Source organism: Solanum dulcamara, chromosome 2, assembly GCF_947179165.1.
Source record: "Solanum dulcamara chromosome 2, daSolDulc1.2, whole genome shotgun sequence".
Taxonomy (NCBI): domain Eukaryota; kingdom Viridiplantae; phylum Streptophyta; class Magnoliopsida; order Solanales; family Solanaceae; genus Solanum; species Solanum dulcamara.
Window position 1 is genome coordinate 32312463 of NC_077238.1, and position 18916 is coordinate 32331378.

The window sequence follows — 18916 nt, forward strand, 5'->3', positions numbered from 1 at the left end:
ACACTGGCTATACTTGAGGCATATTTATTTAGAAACGTTAAAACTAGATGAGCTTCCTATCAAAGAAAAGATGAAAAGACTAGATGTCAGATTGGCAAAAGCCCTTGTAGTTTTGTTCTTTAGTGCCATCACAAAAAAATCCCAAACATCAGCTGTCCATCAAAGAGAAGATGTGTTAACAGATCTCAGATTGGCAAAAGACCCAGTAGTTTCCTTGTGTGGTTAGTCACTTTGAATAATTTCCATTACAGTCAAATTACAAGCATGAGGAAAAGAGAAAAATGTTTTCTATTCCTCCATCAAGAAGGAAGTTGATCTACTATTCTTTTTCATCATCCAAAACAATTTGATGTTAAATGGATAACTTTCTTTCTTCAACAGCCTAAACTAACATAACTTAATATCAATCATTTTAGTATTGATGTAACATATTTTAAACTAAATACATTACTCTTTCACATCCCAGAAAATTCTTTTGAGCACTTCGGTACAATATTATAAGACTTTTTCTGTAAATCCACGTTGTGGGATTTCATTGGGCTATTGTTGTTGTTTCTGTAAATCCACAAGGTTCATCTTTAGAACTCTTGAAAGACAATAGATTTAATTACCAAAAACAACCTACCTTCCTCTTCAGCCTTTCCAGCTTTCTCTTTTGTACAGCAAGATTTTCCTGAATTTTTATATTCTGCATCATCAATTCACTAGTACATTTATCACCTGCACATCCATTAGTGAATCAGAGGATTTCTGCTGTTGAAAGGAGAAAAGTTGGAAATAAAAAAATAATGGAAGGGATGTTAAGATAAGGAACAGAAGAACAAGATGATCCCATTTAAGTCAGACGATGGACCTTCTAAAAGTTTCCCAGGTTCACTTTCTGTTTCATTTTCATAGCTTATATCCTGAAACATGGCCATAAAAAGTTTAGACAAAGCAAAAGTAGACATTGAAGTACAGATGATTGCTAAATTGAAGATTGAAACCTCCGAAAGGTATCCATCACTGTCTGAAGAATCGGCAACAGCATCACAGTCATTTTCCATGAATGGTGTCTCAAGAGGCAAGTCTTCAAAAGCTTCAACTTCAGTGTTTCTGAGAAAACTTATGACTAGTCAATAACTAATGTGATTTACGTGAAAGATAGAGACACCAGGAACAAAAATTCCAGCTTACAAGGGATGAACAGACCTTTTTTTTTGTAAGGGATGAAACAGTGTTGTTAAAAGCTCATTTAAAAAACACTGAAGCTCAGAAAAGCTCAGGGAAGGTGCTTTGCCTCATTTAAGTTGTGCTTCAGCGTAGGCAAAGGACTAAGATGTGTGCCTCATTACCCAAGAATTCTATCTTGAATCGAGCAGTACTAAACAACAGATTTAATCGGCAAAGAGATGTATTTGTTTGATAACCTCAGCAGAGAGATACATTATCAAGAATCTGTTAGTTTCTTGCACGATAGATAGATTTTTATTTCTTTTTCTTCACAGTGCCTTCTTTTACTAACACCAACACTTCCATTGTTGTTGTGCTTAAAGCCCCAATAGACCTTGAGCACTTCTAAAGCTATTTTTCTTTGACAACACTGGGTTGAACAGTCCTTTTTTGATGATATCAAGGGGTCAAATGCTGAAAAATTGAAGTACTGAAGAAAGGCAAAGCCACAAGCTGAAACACATTGCGAGAAACTTAGATTTTACAATTCCATATCATGAGATATTGTCGGTTTGATGTAAGAAACATTGTGTGTGTACCCCTAAACAACATCTTTTCCTTTACATAAACATCCCTTGCAAGTCTTGGATAGTGGTTTCTACAAAAGAGAGAGGAACCGGGAAAAAACAGAGAGCACCAATAACAAAGAACTGCCAGAACATTATTTGAATCAAAATGCTGATAAGGAAAGTAACAAAAGAGAAAATGAAGAGTTCTTCTGGAAAGAAACATGAGCATAGCTTCAGGCTTCTTGGTCCTTATGCTGCAAAAGACGTTTAGCTTATTAAGGAAAGGATAGGCACAAGAATTGAGTAAACTAACTCTGAGAATGTGACAACCTAAGCATAGTCAAAAAAAACTACTAATTTTGACTAGACACATCATCCAAGAGACATTACAATCTTTTAGGTTGAGAATATTGTAATTATCTAACTAGATTTACTAGTCATATAGCTTCTAGTACAAATGATCGGTCTATAAAAACATGAGGTGTTCAATTGCAATGAGAGGTCCAATGAAATCAATTGCTGTAAAGTGTTTTCAGTTTGATGACATCAGATTATATCACCGAAAGATCTTAGTCTTTATGATCGATGTGACCCATCTAGCTGAAAAAATATATTTGCAGCATTTGGTTCTACTTTATTTGTGACCTAGGACCTTCCCCGAGCTTCATATTCTTCTCACATCTCAACTCTCTTACTGCATGCCATTGCAGGAAAAACAATCCCCTCTATGTTTCACCTAGATTGGAAAATCAAGTCCAATATTTACTACAAATCTAAAAGTGCTAACTGGTTAGCATCAGTATTCAATTTTAGAGTAAATGAAGCCACAAGTAGAAGATGCAACAGAGGAAGAGGACAAAAATATCCAGCCTTAGAAGAAAACAGCATGTATCCAACTTTAATATATGAACTAAATTCACCTTTCATTAGAGTGGTGTATTAAATTGGCTTGGTCTTCAACATTACTCTGCACATTTTCTACAATAAGTAAAGAACTCAAGGTCATAAAGATATTCATATGAATGTCCAATCTCAATAAATGTACTTGCACAGTAAAAAATAGTGGCAAGATGTCCAGGGAAGTCAAAACAGAGAAGCAAACTTGATCCATCTGGTCAACCTTTTGACATAAGTATATAAAAACAACTAAGTTACAGTCAATGATAAAACAGACGACTCTCACCATTTGTGTAATCTTTCCTGTTACTTCTCGCACACCCATGAGTTCCCTAGAAGAACTAGAACTTTCAAGTTGGGAAGGTCATAAAGCTATTCATATGAATGTCCAATCTCAATAAATGTACTTGCACAATAAAAATAGTGGCAAGATGTCCAGGGAAGTCAAAACAGAGAAGCAAACTTGATCCATCTGGTCAAACTTTTGACATAAGTACATAAAAAACAAATAAGTTACAGCCATTGATAAAACAGACAACACTCACCATTTGTGTAATCTTTCCTGTTACTTCTCATACACCCATGAGTTCCCTAGAAGAACTAGAGCTTTCAAGTTGGGATGCACCTCTACACTCACTACTCAGTTTAAAGGAATATAAGTTTCTGGAGTAGTTGTGCAAACTTGAAAAATCCTTTACTTGGAATATCAGAATATTATTCTTTAAGAAACTCTTTCAATTAAATAAAAGCAATCCAGGAAAATTTGTATTGCAGCAGACTGAACAACCCCATCACAATTCTTCCTCTTTCCCAATTACTCTCATCTATCTATCAAATACAAAAGTTGTATGTAAATACATACCATTCGAAGTGTGCCCAATTTAAGCCTCTAAAACAATGGCTTACGCATATTTTAGTCTTGTGACATTTCTTGCAAAATAAAAACCTCTAAATCTAATAAAACTACCGCAATAAAAACTAAAGATTAATTAATGAATAAGGCATTCAAGAAGACACAGAAACACACACACACACACAGAGAAACATTTACTGGATGAATATCTCTTTTTGAATAAAGCTTTCTTCTTCCGGCGATCTCGAAGCACCGACGGAAGATTCTTCTTGGCAAACTTCCTCGCTTTCTTCCCTAGCTTGCCCATCTAATTAATCCTGTAATAAACAAAAATGAAAATCAACAAAGCATTTGAATGAACGTCATAACTGTTCACATCCTGCTAACAAACACACACACATAGAGACAACCTTAATATGCAGTTGATGATTTGACGAAATACTGGTCATGTTGTTGTTCAGCTTGTTGCCTCTTTCCACTAGTTCTTTGTCTTGTAGTATGAAAGAGAGGAGTTTGAAGGGTTTAAGGGCAATAACTTCCCGAGTAAGGTGACTAGTAAGTTTATCTTTCTTTTTTTATTTGCACTTTCTTGGTTTTCTATTAGGATGTTCCTACTAGTTAAAATCGCACCTCACATTCACCCAATCATCACATTCAATTAGACATGCAAAACTGCCATCTTCACAAATATGAGTGAACAACAAATCAACAACAACAACAACAAGCCCAGTATAGTCCCACCATGTGGGGTCTGGGGAGGGTAGAGTGTACGTAGACCTAACCCCCACCTTGAAAGGTAGGGCGGCTGTTTCCGAAAGACCCTCGACTTAAGAGAGAAGAACAAGAGAGGAGAAACAAGGAAAACAAGACATAGGTCAGTAGAGCCAATCATATCGAAAACAATATAAAAATATAAATAATGAGAGCGAGAAATTCAGGGTAGGAAAGACCGGAAAGAAAGGAGCATTAACTACTATAGATAAATAGGATACCCAAAGTAAACCGGACCAACAAATATAAGCAGTAATCAAATGCAGAAATCAAATGTTAATAAACAAATAGCAAAACTACGACTACTATGGAGAAAAGATAAGCCACCTAGCCCACTATATTAGTCTGAGTCCTCCACAGCCTCATATCTAAGGTCATGTCCTCGGTGAGCTGCAACTGTGTCATATCATGTCTAATCACCTCTTCCTAATACTTCTTCGGCCTCCCTTTGCCCCTCCTGAAACCGTCCATAGCCAACCTCTCGCACCTCCGCACTGGAGCATCTGTGTCTCTCCTCTTCACATGCCCAAACCATCTCAGTCTCGCTTCCCGCATCTTGTCCTCCACCGATGTCACTCCCACCTTGTCTCGAATATCTTCATTCCTAATTCTATCCATCCTAGTGTGCCCACACATCCACCACAGCATTCGCATTTTCGCGATTTTCATCTTCTGAACATGAGTCAGTCTAACCACCACTTTGTAGAACTTGCCTTTGAGTTTTAGTGGCACTTTCTTGTCACACAGCACTCCGAAGACGAGCCTCCATTTCATCCACCCTGCACCAATACGGTGTGAAACATCGTCATCGATATCCCCATCTTCTTGTATAATAGACCCAAGATACTTGAAGCTTCTTTTCTTTTGAATGGCCTGGGTACCAAGCCTCACTTCCCCGTCAGCCTCACGTGGCAGGCCACTAAACCTGCACTCCAAGTATTCTGTCTTGGTCCTACTCAATTTAAATCCTTTAGATTCCAACGTCTGTCTCCAGCCCTCCAACTTGTCGTTAACTCTGTTGCGAGTCTCGTCAATCAGGACTATGTCATCCGCGAACAACATACACCAAGGCACCTCACCTTGTATTTGTCTTGTCAATTGATCCATCACCAGGGCGAATAGAAACGGGCTAAGAGTCGATCCCTGGTGCAACCCAATCGTAACAGGAAAGTGCTCTGAATCCCCTCCTACCGTCTTTACCCTGGTCTTAGCTCCATCGTACATGTCTTTAATCGCTCTAATATACGCCACAGGTATACATTTTGCCTCCAAGCATCTCCATAGGACCTCTCTTGGCACTTTGTCATAGGCCTTTTCTAGGTCAATGAACATCATGTGTAAGTCCCTCTTTCGCTCCCTATACTGCTCCACCAATCTCCTTACAATATAAATGACTTCTATAGTCGAGCGCCCCAGCATGAATCCAAACTGGTTCTCTGAAATAGACACACTTCTCCTCACCCTCATTTCCATCACCCTTTCCCACACTTTCATAATGTGACTTAGCAGCTTGATACCTCTATAGTTGTTGCAGCTTTGAATGTCTCCCTTGTTCTTGTACACGGAAATGATTGTACTCCTCCTCCATTCTTCCGGCATCTTCGATGTCTTGAAAATGACATTAAACAACGCAGTCAGCCACTCCAATCCTACCCTACCTGCATTCTTCCAAAATTCCCCAGGTATCTTGTCAGGTCCGGTCGCTTTTTTCCTGCACATCCTACGAACAGCTCCCTTAACCTCCTCAACCTTTATTCTCCTACAATACCCAAAGTCGCAACGCCTATCGAAGTGCTCCAAGTCTCCCAACACAAAGTCTCTGTCCCCTCCTTCATTCAAGAGTTCGTGAAAGTATGACTGTCATCTCTGTCTAATGCGGGATTTTTGTACCAGTACTTGGCCATCCTCGTCCTTGATGTACTTCACTTGATCCAAGTCGCGTGCCTTCCTCTCTCTCGCCTTGGCAAGCTTAAATCGCTTCTTATCCCCGCCTCTGTCCTCTAGTTCTGCATAAGGCATTCAAAGGCTGCCGTTTTAGCCGTCGAAACTGCCATCTTCGCCTCCTTATTCGCCATCGTATACTTTTCCCTGTTCGTTCGCTTCTCTTCGTCATCCTTGCTATCTACCAACTTTACATATGCCTGCTTCTTTGCTTCTACCTTTCCATGGACTTCTCCATTCCACCACCAATCCCCTCGGTGCCCACCATAGCGGCCTCGTGAGACCCCCAACACCTCTCTAGCTGTTTTCCTAATGCAGCTGGCTGTCCTATCCCAAATACTGCTAGCATCCCCCCTACTAGCCCACGCCCATATGGCCATCAGCTTCTCCCCCATCTCTAGGGCACTAGACGGAGTCAAACGACCCCACCTAATCCTCGGTCGGTCATCCACGACCCTCTTCTTCTTCCTTCTTATGTCCAAGTCCATGACCAATAGCTTATGTTGGGTCGTAAGATTCTCACTTGGTATGACCTTGCAGTCCATACAGAGGCTTTTATCATCTTTTCTAAGGAGCAAAAAGTCTATTTGCGTCGCCGCCCTCGAACTACGAAAGGTTACCAAGTGTGCCTCCTTCTTTGGGAAACTCAAGTTGGCCACCACTAATCCAAAAGCTTTTGCAAAATCCAAGAGTGAGGCTCCTCCACCATTCCTTCACCCGAAGCCAAATCCTCCATGCACCTCATCATAGCATGTCGAAACAGACCCAATGTGCCCATTGAAATCTCCTCCTATGAATAGCTTCTCAGTAGGCGGTATACTGACCACCACTTCGTCCAAGTCCTCCCAAAAGCGCCCTTTTATCTCCTCGTCCAACCCCACTTGCGGAGCGTAGGCACTAATAATGTTCAAGGTGAGCCCTCCAACGACTAACTTAATCGTCATTATCCTCCTAACCTCTACCACTTGATATCTAAGCTCGCTATCTACTAAGATCCCTACTCTATTCCTATACCTCGACTTGCCCGAAAACCAAAGTTTGTACCCGTCCACCTCCTTAGCTTTAGGTCCTACCCATTTAGTCTCTTGGACGCAAGCTATATTAATCTTCCTCTTCTTAAGAATCTTAACTAACTCTATGGACTTTCCCGATAAAATCCCAATATTCCAAGACCTACTACTCTCAATCTAGAAGCTCCCTCAACCCTCTTAGCCCCCCCAACCCTGGCCCTCGATCCCAACCGGGAACATGACCCTAGTCTACCATCACTCACTAAAGCCAGAAAAGCAAATATACGCTACTGAAAGGATAATCTCAGATAAATAAAAAATCAATAGTATAGCACATGTTAGCAATAGTCTAATAGTTGTGAGATAGGTACTTAATTAGGCGATGCAAGCAATATTTATAAGGCTAAAATATCGGAAATGGGCTATTGGAGGTACCAACTCCAAGTAAATAAAACATGTTCACTGCCGAAAACACTGTTCACTACCGGAAGTACTGTTCACTCGCCGGGAAACACTGAATACAAATATATGGTCAGCCTCGGAATGTAGAGGCGACCACACTGGGAGAAAAAATGAAGTCGAAAACTGACCGAAAACTGCCACACGCGTCGGCGCATGCAGCGTGTGGCGACGCAGATTTGCGGCTTCTGGCGGCGCGTGACAGCGCGTGGCTGAGCAGATCTCAGAGGAGCGTATTTGAAGTACCGATACGTGGACGTTCAAATGCAGCAAGTGAAGCCGACATTATGGTGAAGGGGTTCAAGAAAGTGAAGCCAACATTGAGAACTGAGTTCAACTCCGATCGAGAGTATAACTCGGTTTCAACTCAGTAATGGAGAATCTAATAGAAGATCTAAAAGGGTAATAAATAATCTGCTGTGAAACTAGATTTTTTTTATGAAGAAGAAAGAAAGAAGAACCAAAGAAAAACAGAACAACAGAGAGTGAACAACAAATCCATTATCAAAAAGATCAAATCTATCAAACGCCTTCTCAATGTTTTGTGTTGTATCCAACATTAAGTAGGTGGAATTCCGCCGAGTAGAACATCCAAAGATAATGATTTATCACATTCTATCTTTTGGTCTTCACAACAATCCTTAGATTTTCTAGTCTTTGTAGGAGATGATGTAACATACATGACCTATTGCCTAACATATTTGATAGAAGCACCAATTTCTTTCAAACCTTCTTGAACTATAAGATTAAGTATGAGAGTCATACATCTCAAATGAAGATGCATACCACCCATCATATTAGTTTCCCACATCTCTAATCGTTTAACCAATTTTTAACCATAACATTATTTTTAAAAAGCATTATCTATAGTAATAGTGAACATCTTGTCCAAATTTAATTCAAGTAAACACTTACCAATAGCATCCGGAATCTCGTTACCCTTATGACTCAATAAAAGGCAAATTTTTTAATATTCATTTTTGCAACACCCAATTTCTATCAATAAAATGAGCGGTCAAATACATTATTAATTCTTTGCAACGAAGTCCATGAGTTTGTGGTAAGCAAATGTTTTGTTGTACTGCTCTGAAACATTTATTTAGCATGTCTCTCTTCATTGCAAACTGATAACAATTCTGTGTTATTGTCCTATAGGAAGGACGTCAAAATAGAGGTTGGCTTTACACATAAACCTCTGAAAGCCCTCCTTCTCTACAAAGATAAAAGGTAGTTGTTCCGTGAGTATATCAACTAAAACTCCCCTAACTACTTCATTATCAAACTTTCACATTTTTTCATGTATCAACCTTATAATCACAATCACATAATTACACCTTCGCTCTATCATCTCCATTAGCATCTTTACACTTTTCAAAATGTTCCCAAAGCACCTAATCTAGATTGTACGACTTCTCCTTTCTCTGAACCTTGACTAGTTTCAAGTTCAATTGAATTTGTAGGTGAAGAAATAGGTTCACTTTCATGGAATCCACCTCACTAACTCAACTTTGAAGTTCTTCCATTTATGAACATTGAATGAAAAGAGAATTAAAAATGCAAACAAATAAACTGAAAGAAGGCAGAATCAAAGTGTTCAAAGTTCAACTATTCATTCATTTGATTAATAAGAGTAAAAAGCTTTTATAGGCATACTCAATAAGCAATAAAGAAGACAGAATCAAACAAAGTTCTCAAGGAAAGAAGGCATAATCAAAGTCAGAAACAAGGTTCTTGAGGAAAGAAGGCAGAATCAAAGCCTATAACTGAACAAATCACAACTCAAATACATTAACAGCTTGTTGGATGGTTGTTACTTATTGTAATATATTCTTGTTAGTTTAAATACAATGTTTGTTTTGATTGATATTTAAATTTTAGGCGAAATGGTCTCATGGACCCTTGTACTTGTATGAGTTTGTATTGTAAACCCTTCTACTTGATCCTTTGTTAAGTGAACTCCTAAACTCAATTAAAATGAGACTCTTAAACCCGTCCAACCATGTGTGTAGCTCACTCTCCCTTACATAAATGACATGGCATATCCACGTCAGATATATTAATGCCATGTCATAACTATCTTCATAACTTTTTTTAATTATTAAATAAAAGGCAAAAATAATAAATTTTCTATTTAAAAAAATAAAAGAAAATTGCTATTTCTCTGACCTTTCCTCCACCTCCCCCAACCCACAACCACAATCAACGGGGATTGATTTCATTTAGGGTTTGCTATGCTTCCTCTTCCTCAATTGTTCTTCGTTTAACATCTTTGTCTCTACCAAATAAGCTAATAGAGAAGGTTGGGTTTCATCGAAACTCCTTCCGGATAATCAATGGCTTCTTCCATATGGGTTTCATCGAAAAACCCAATTTGTGATTCCTATTCACTCTCTTTCACTTCTCATCTCCTCAGATTTTCCATTTCTGATGCTAGACTACATAAACCCCACTTTCCAAACACTGAAACTCCCCCTTCCTTCAATTCACTAAGGTATTCGTGAATTATGAGAAAGAATCAATACAATTAAGAATACTCAAAAATTTACAGGACCTTTGACTCACTTGTGCTACGACAATAAGGTTTGTTTGTTTAGTTTTATTTATGCAATTCTCTGGGGAAAAAACAGCCATTGAAGGCGGAGATGTAGCGGAAGAAACGGGAGGGTTGGGAACTTTTGTTTTTTGCTTTTTTCTTTTTCCTTTTTATTATTTAATTTTTGCTAAAAGCAAATTCGTTGCTTCCACCTGCTTTTGTAAGTGTGATGCAACGTGCCATAACTGAGTCAGCGAAACAAATGCCACATAAGCTCGATCAATGGTCAAAGTGGTTTAAAAGTCTCATTTTAATTAAGTTCAAGGATTCAGTTGACAAATGGTTAAGTAGAAGGGTCCAGAATACAAGCTTATACAAGTACAAGGATCCATCAGACCATTTCGCCTAAATTTTATTGTATCATATTGTTAAATCCATCATCAGGTAACCACGAAAAGTATTTGGTATGACCGCGTTGTTACCTTTTTTTTTCTCATTTTGTCTCTACTTATAATTTAATAATCATATTTTATCTTTTACCATAAAGTTTTGTGGTAGTTCTATGCCATACCCTACTTTTATGGTAGGCTTCAAATTTGTAATGTGTGACGGAAAACGATATAATTTATCAAAACATTGTATTCATTAACATTACTTTTGTCAAAAAAAGACAGCATTCATTAGAACAATACAGTACAATACAATACATTACAATATATTAGGAAACAATGTGTAACAAACTAACAACCATCCAAGGGCGGCTAAAGCCACTAAAGGCCCAAAAAAATAAGGGCCTCAAAATTACAAATCCTCCAAAGAACCATAAACCCTCCCCGAAATTCAGTTTGAAAAAGGCAGCTCAATACGAAAACATATATATACATCCGAAGATGCACAAAAAACAAATAAATTCGACCAAGATGCAAGATTAAACAAAGAACCAAAAGCACTGAGTAGAAGACGCAGACAAAAGATGAAGGAGATATATAAAAAGAGAACCAGATCTAATGAAGGCAATGCAAATGTTAATTGTGAGAAGCACTGTGTTAACTAGGGTTGTTATCGTTCGGTTCGGTTATGAAAGTTATCATTTTTACTTATTGGTTATCGGTTCGTAGACATGGTAAATGGTGAAGAACCATTAAGATATCGGTTAATCGGTTATCGATTATTGATCGTTATCGGTTCAGTTATCGGTTTAACCATTAACATTTCACAATATTTTTTTAATTGAAAATCAGTGTACTAAATTATAAATATACAGTAGTTGAGCAGCGTGAGGCACAACTACACATATGTACCATTCTAATTACTAGACTCATGTTCAAACTTTTAGCTCTATACATATTCTACTTTTTAAAATAGCTCAACTTTAATGATAATACTACTAGTAGTTTTTAAAATCACCCAAGTCATCCAATTCAAAGCTAAAGTTAACTTATCCCAAAAAATATCAAAGGAATAGCTTATTGAAAAACATTAAAGACCTTAAACTTGCAACTTTCCCCAATAGGCAATAGAAAACAAAAATCAAGAAGCCTTTTAAACAACAATAATGTTAGTCTGTCTAATATCCTCCAAACATGTTTCAGTGGCCATCTGCAGATACAGTTCATTCACTAAACTTGCAGCAAAGGGCTATTTATATAAATAGATGTTGTTGCAAACATACAGCATTTATAAGTTTGTTCATGCCCAATGTCAATGATACTCTCTATTGTGGTGTGTCCTCTCTTAAGATTTATAGTAATGAAAGCATCTGTGAATTCTAGCAAAGAACACAGCAAAGCCAACAGGAACAACTGGAAGGAAAGGAAGGACCAGATTCTATCACAAGTAGGAAATCTGGAATCCATCCAGAACCTTAGACCTCTGACAGATGATGAATAACTGTGGAAGATTCACCTGGCTATAGAGTTTGAAGAGGTGTCCAGAAACGACGAAATTGCATGGAGACAGAGATCCAGGGTACAGTGGATCAAAAATGGTGATAAAAACACCAAGTACTTCCATAGGATGGCAAATGCTCGTAGAAGATTCAACTCCATTGACATCCTCAAAGTGGAGGGGGCGGAAGTTACTGATCCTGAAGAAATTAAAAATTCCATAATAAGCTTCTATCAGGAATTTTACAAAGAATCTGAGAATTGGAGATCTGATTTCACCCTTCAAGTGAATACCAAGATCTCCACAGAAGAACGTGTGGCTGGAAAGACAATTTGAAGAAAATGAAATACTAGAGGGTCTTAAATAGTGTGCCATTGACAAGGCTCCAGGCCTAGATGGATTCCCAATGTCATTCTTCATTACTTTCTGGGAAACGCTGAAATCAGACATACTACTTACCTTACAGAATTTCCACTCACATCAGATCTTTGAGAAGAGCTTCAATGCCACATTTGTAGCCCTTATCCCAAAGAGGATGGGTGCCACTGAACTGAGATTTCAGACCAATAAGTCTCATCACTAGAATGTACAAGATCATTGTCAAAGTACTAGCTGAAAGGTTAAAGAGAGTGATAGATAAGCTAATCAACCCTCACCAAATGGCCTTTATTAAAGGAAGGCAAATCATGGATGCAGTTTTGGTGGCAAGTGAGTGTGTGGACACTAGACTGAGAGGCCGAGAATCAGGGGTGATGTGCAAATTAGATATTGAAAAAGCTTTTGACCACATCAACTGGAAGTTACTCAGAATCCTTAGCCAAATGGGTTTTGGAAGAAGATGGCTAAATTGGATTAGCTTTTGCATTAAAACTACCAGGTTCTCAATTCTGGTAAATGAAGGACCTGTTGGTTTTTTCCCAGCAGAAAGAGGACTAAGACAAGGGGACCCCTTATCCCCTTTTCTTTTCATCATAGTCATGGAAGGGCTCAATAGCATGATGAAGATCGCAATACAAAGGAGATGGCTAAAAGGCTTCAAAGTAAGGAGCAGGACAGAAGAGGTGCTGGAGATGTCACCTACTCTATGCAGATGATACAATAGTTTTTTGTGATGCTACCAGTGAGCAGATCAGTTTTTTGAGACTAATGCTAGTCATCTTTGAAGCAATTTCAGGCCTGAAGATAAACTGGAGGAAAAGCAACATCTTCCCTATTAATGAAGTCACTCAGATTCAGGTTCTAGCCAACATCCTAGGATATTGGGCTCAAAACACAAGGCATTGGATATTTGGGATAATATCATTGAGAAGACAGAAAAGAAGCTTGTTATGTGGAAAGCACAGTATCTATCTTTAGGAGGCAAGCTCATTCTAATCAACTCTGTGCTAGACTCATTACCAACCTATGTGATGTCCCTCTTCCCTATGCCTGCCAAAGTACTCAAAGTTCTACACAAATTGAGAAGAAACTTCCTATGGCATGGCAACAAGGAGCATAAAGGTTACAACCTAGTGAAATGGAACATAGTGCAACATAGCAAGGAGATGGAGGTATGGGAGTCAGAAATCTAATGCTACAAAATAGCAGCTTGCTCAAAAAAATGGTTGTGGAGATATGCTGAGGACAGAACAGCCTTGTGGAAGAATGTAATACAACAAAAATATGGAAAAAATGGTTAGTGGTGCACTAACGAATCCACTGACACTTATGGAGCTGGATTATGGAGGACCATCAGGTCCCTCTGTACCAACCTTGGGAAGGACATTACCTTCCAAGTGGGTAATGGCAGAAAAATCCTTTTCTGGAAGGATAACTGGGATGGTCAAGGCACTTTGCAAGAGGCTTCCCCACCCTCTTCAACATCAGCACCAACCAAAATAGCACAATAGAAGATACCTGGACAAATCAGGGATGGAACCTAATTTTCAGGAGGTTTTTGAATGATTGGGAGGTTGAAAGAGTGGCTGCTCTACTTGGTAGAATAGGAACCTTCACAGGGACCACCAATGACCCTGATATTATAGATGGATTCACAACACAAATGGCAAATTCTCAATCAACATAGTCCATTGGAGGGCCTTTTAGAGCTAATAGGAAGAGACAGAGGTCCCTAGAAAGTTATTTGGAGAAGCATGGCACCTAATAAGGTGAAATGTTTCTCCTGGTTGGTAGTAAGGAAGGCATGCCTTACCCATGAAGCTTTACAGAAAAGGAAATCTAACTTAGCTTCCATATGCCCTCTTTGTACGGAAGCTATTGAAACAAACAGCCACCTCTTCCTCCACTGCAAGGTAACATCTCAAGTCTGGTCCTTATTCATCACCTTAGCTGGGAAAGCTGGACAATGCCGGAGCACACAACTGATCTATTGAGTAGCTGGATCAGAAGGGGAGGGAGCAAAAGCCAAAAGAGATGGTGGAAAACTGTCTCAGCTTGCATATGGTGGACTATATGGAAGGAGAGGAATGAGAGAATCTTCAAAGGCAGATCAAACTCCATTCAGAAGATCAAAGGAAAATGGTCTACTTTATGTTTTTGGTGTAAAGAGCAATTTATAGTAGATGAAATACACATAGTGGATTTCCTAGGTTTGTTGTAATTAGCTATCTATGTAATCACACTTTTGAAGGTGGCCAGCATACCTTTAATGCTGATGAATACACGTTACCAGTTTCAAAAAAAAAAGAAATATTCTAGCAAACCAGGCTCTTGACTGAAGGCAGAAGACTGGAGAATCTGTCATATGTACAGATCATCTAATCATCGAGCAAGAAACTGATTAGAACAAAACGCCTAGAGGACCAATTCCAACTAATCACACACTGCACAGTGCAGCACTACAAGCTGCTCAACACAACAATAGTAGCAATTTACAGAAACAAATCTTAGCGATCAAATGCATTTCAGTAAGACAGTAACAACACAACAACAGTAACAACAAAACAAGGCTACAAACCATAAAAATAATAATTAAACCCAGTAACAAAAGAGGGAAATCGAGAACTTGGGTTGAAATTCACGATAGTTTTCTCATAAATCGAACCCTAACATCTCGGTGAAATGTTGAAATTAAGTGCAATTGAGAATTTGAGACTTACTTCTGAGCGGCTGAGCGGTGTTCTGAGAGTGAAATTGTGAGCTTCTAAGTCCTGAGAGCCGGTGAGAACTGAGAAGACTCCAAGTCTCGAAGTCTCGAGCTTCTGACTTCTGAACAGTAAGCAGTGAGCAAAATCTGAAAGTGAAACAGTGAAATCGTGATCAGTCGTCTCGCCTGAGCACTGAGGACTGTGGAGCTTTGAGAAGGGAACGACGCGGCGTGAGAGGTGAGTGACTAAGGCTTCTAAGACCTAATAAGTTCTCCTTTTTATTTTTATTTTTTTTAATTGGGAATAAGGAATTGCGTTGAAAATTCAAGTAATTAAACAAATTGAAAGGGCTTTTCGCTAAAAACGTCCCTTAACTATGAGACAAATTTAAGGTACATACCTCTATTATAAAAGTGAATAAAAAATATTCTTTATTTATGTCAAAAATTATAATATTTATCATTCCGTTAGTTTCTTGGCAAAAACTAACGGATATGGTCATTAAAGGCCAAAAACAACGGAAATGAAAACGGATCGGATGAAAAAAGGCAGCAGAGGATTCAGCGGAAGTAAAAGCTTCAGTGGAAATTCTTAGTACAAGAAACTTCATTTTTGTATAATCTTTCAACCTAACTCATTATGATATGAATGTTTCAACAATTGCATAAAATGGATGTTTTACTTGATCAATATATAATTTTTTTTCTTTTTAAATAAGTTTTTCATTGTATTTATTTTTGTCAGTTCTTTTATTTCAATGATTCCATTGTAGCTTTGATTGTTTTGTTCATATCTATTAAGACTTATTCCTTGATATATTTTTTTCTTTTTTGGCTTAAGTGTGCATTTGGCAAATTGAATTTGAATCAATTGATTAGTAGATAACAAAACTAAGCAAGTTGTATTAGTATTTTATGTTGTTTATTCAACTTTGAATTTTGTCTTTTCTTGAATCCAAGTTGTGCCAAACTGCTGACTTTTAGACCATAACTGTTAGTTTTTGCCAAGAAACTAATAGAAGGATGAATATTGTAATTTTTGACATAGATAAGGGATGTTTTTTGTTCACTTTTATAAGACAATGATGTACCTTAAGTTTGTTTCTTAGTTAAGGAATGTTTTTTGCCAAAAACTTCAAATTAAAACAAGACTTAGTAACGGGTCTTATCGGTTATTGGGTATCTCAAAATTTCATTTCCCCAAATCAAGATCCAAACCAATAAACTAATATTCTGAACTAGTAATCCCTCCCCCGAACCAATAAGCCAATATTCCAACATGTTAGCCTAATCAACCAAAAATTGATTCGGGTTATTGATTTGGCCTGAATTTTGCACAACCCTAGTATTAATCAATAGTATACTTGGAAGAAACAAAATACCCCAAGTACAATATAAAAAAATTATGTATTTATTGTTACTATTAATTAAAAAAAATTTAATAGTTTGTTGGTAATCTCTTACTAATTATTATGCACATATTTTTGAAATTTTATTATTGATGTAATTATAATTAAAAATCATAGACAATTAAATTTATAGTTACTTTCTATTTCTTAATTTGTCTAATTCACTTCAATTTGAATTAATCATATTTTAATATTGATTTTATAAAATTGTCTTCAATTCTTTGAGATGTTTTATTAAATGTTTCTAGCTCAAACTACCTAGATTATCAAATAATTAAATTTTAAAAAATATATATTGTAACTTTGAATGTCTTCTAAAGGTGACAATCACTATAATATTGATTTAACTAAAAGTAATACAAAATATTATATAAGTAAAAAAATAATCTAATTGGCATATTCAATTCAGTGAAGTCTTAATTTTATTTTTAAACACTTTTAGAATATTTTTAATAGTTTGTGTAACAATTGACTCCATTGAAAAAGTTTTTAAAAACTATAATCAATTAGAGAGATTTAAATAGAGTCATTTACTTAAATAATATAATATATAATATTAATTATGAATTTTAGTACATATTCTAGTTTTACCAAAACTGACAATACTTTTTTACCCAAAATAATTTTTAAAAAAGAGCATTTTTTCTCTTTCTTCCTCTCTCTCCCTTCTCTCTCTTTGTTTCTCTTTCTTCCCCCTCTCTCTCCTCTCTCTTTCTTCCTCTCTCTCTCTCCTTCTTCTCTTTTTTCTATTTTGGTCCATTTTTTCTTTTTCTTTTTCTTCCTTTTTTTAAAATAATAATTAATTATTTTAATTTAAAATTTAATTTTGTATTGTATATTACGAAAATGATAATTTTACTACTTTTTAAATTAAATAATTTTTTTATTTAGATACATATATAATGCATTTCTAATCCAATAAATGAAATAAATCTACACAATAATTGTAATACATTTTGAATTTAATATATTATACATATTATAGACATGTTCCAATATACGTAGAGAATACATAACTAAAATATTTTTAATACAATAATATATTTCATTAATAAGAGAGAAAAATAATAAAAAATATATAATAAATTTTGAATTCAATATAATATACTATAGGCATGTTTCAATGCACATGGTGATTATATAACTAAAATACTTTTAATATAATAATATATCTTAGCATCGTTAATAAGAGAAAAAATTAAAAATAATTATATTTTAATTCAATATATTATATATATTATAGGCATGTTTCAATGCACGTGGTGGATATAAAACTAAACCATTTTTAATACAAATGTATTATAAGTATTATGTGAATTTCAAATATATTAGTACTATTTAAATTAATTTACATTGTTAGAAATATATTATATTTGTTGAAATAACAATAATCGAATTCAAAATAATGTATAATATTAAATTCGAATTGTAATACATTTTGAATTCAATATATTATACATAAAATAGATATGTTTTAATGCACGTGCTAAATATATAGCAAAAATATTTTTACTATAATAATATAATCCATTAATAAGAGAAAAAAATAAAAAAATAATTATAATAGATTTTGAATTCAATATATTATAATTAAAATATGGTGAATATATAATTAAAATATTTTTAATACAAATTTATTATAGGTATTACGTGTGAATTTCAAATATTTCAGTACTATTTAAATTAGTTTTAAATTAGAATAATTAATTATTATTTTTTAAGAAAAAGAGAAAGTGAAAGAGAGAGAAAGAAAGACAAAAAAAGGATAGAAACAAAAAAAGAAATGACGCAGAAAGAGAGAAAGGGAGAGAGGGGGGATTAATTGGTGATTTTAGTTATTAACTAAGAAAGGGAGAGAGGGGGGGGATTAATTGGTGATTTTAGTTATTAACTAAGATATATATGTTATAGACCATAATAAAAAAAGTACCTTTAAAAATGGTAATTATTAATCTAAAAGAGTTCATTTATATAAAAATTCCTTTTAAATATGTGTATTATTATGTAACGTACAATAATTTATATATATTTATTCTTGTCTTACAAAAATATTACAATAAATGTTATACTCCAATTGAAAAAGAAAAATTAATTATTAAATTATAATCAATTACCATATATATTTAGAATTTATGAGAATAAAATATATAGAAAAAAATTAAATAAACATAATACTCTTTTCTAAATTTTGGTTTGTCGTGACTCAAGCTAGACCCTAGACATGGCATGGCGAATAGGATCCCGAAAGACCCTAAACAAGCCTCTTAGCATAAGCATTGTCACGACCTAAGTTAGACCCTAGACGTGACACAACGATTAGAACCCCAAGGGATTCCAGTCAAGCCTCTTA

The 18916-nt window shown here is 35.9% G+C and overlaps 1 protein-coding gene across 1 annotated transcript in view; it reads right to left on the reverse strand.

The window, feature by feature from the left end:
* LOC129880488 (protein REBELOTE) overlaps nucleotides 1–15419 on the reverse strand; it is a 49456-nt gene extending 34037 nt beyond the window's left edge. Inside the window, exons 1-6 of the mRNA XM_055954541.1 lie at nucleotides 15171–15419; nucleotides 3670–3788; nucleotides 2642–2699; nucleotides 987–1095; nucleotides 854–905; nucleotides 626–720 (exon numbers count right to left, since the gene is read on the reverse strand). Of these exons, the coding sequence (XP_055810516.1) occupies nucleotides 626–720; nucleotides 854–905; nucleotides 987–1095; nucleotides 2642–2699; nucleotides 3670–3778 (423 nt within the window). The 5' untranslated portion in view covers nucleotides 3779–3788; nucleotides 15171–15419. The remainder of the gene's footprint in view (nucleotides 1–625; nucleotides 721–853; nucleotides 906–986; nucleotides 1096–2641; nucleotides 2700–3669; nucleotides 3789–15170) is intronic.
* Between the last annotated feature and the right edge of the window lie 3497 nt (nucleotides 15420–18916).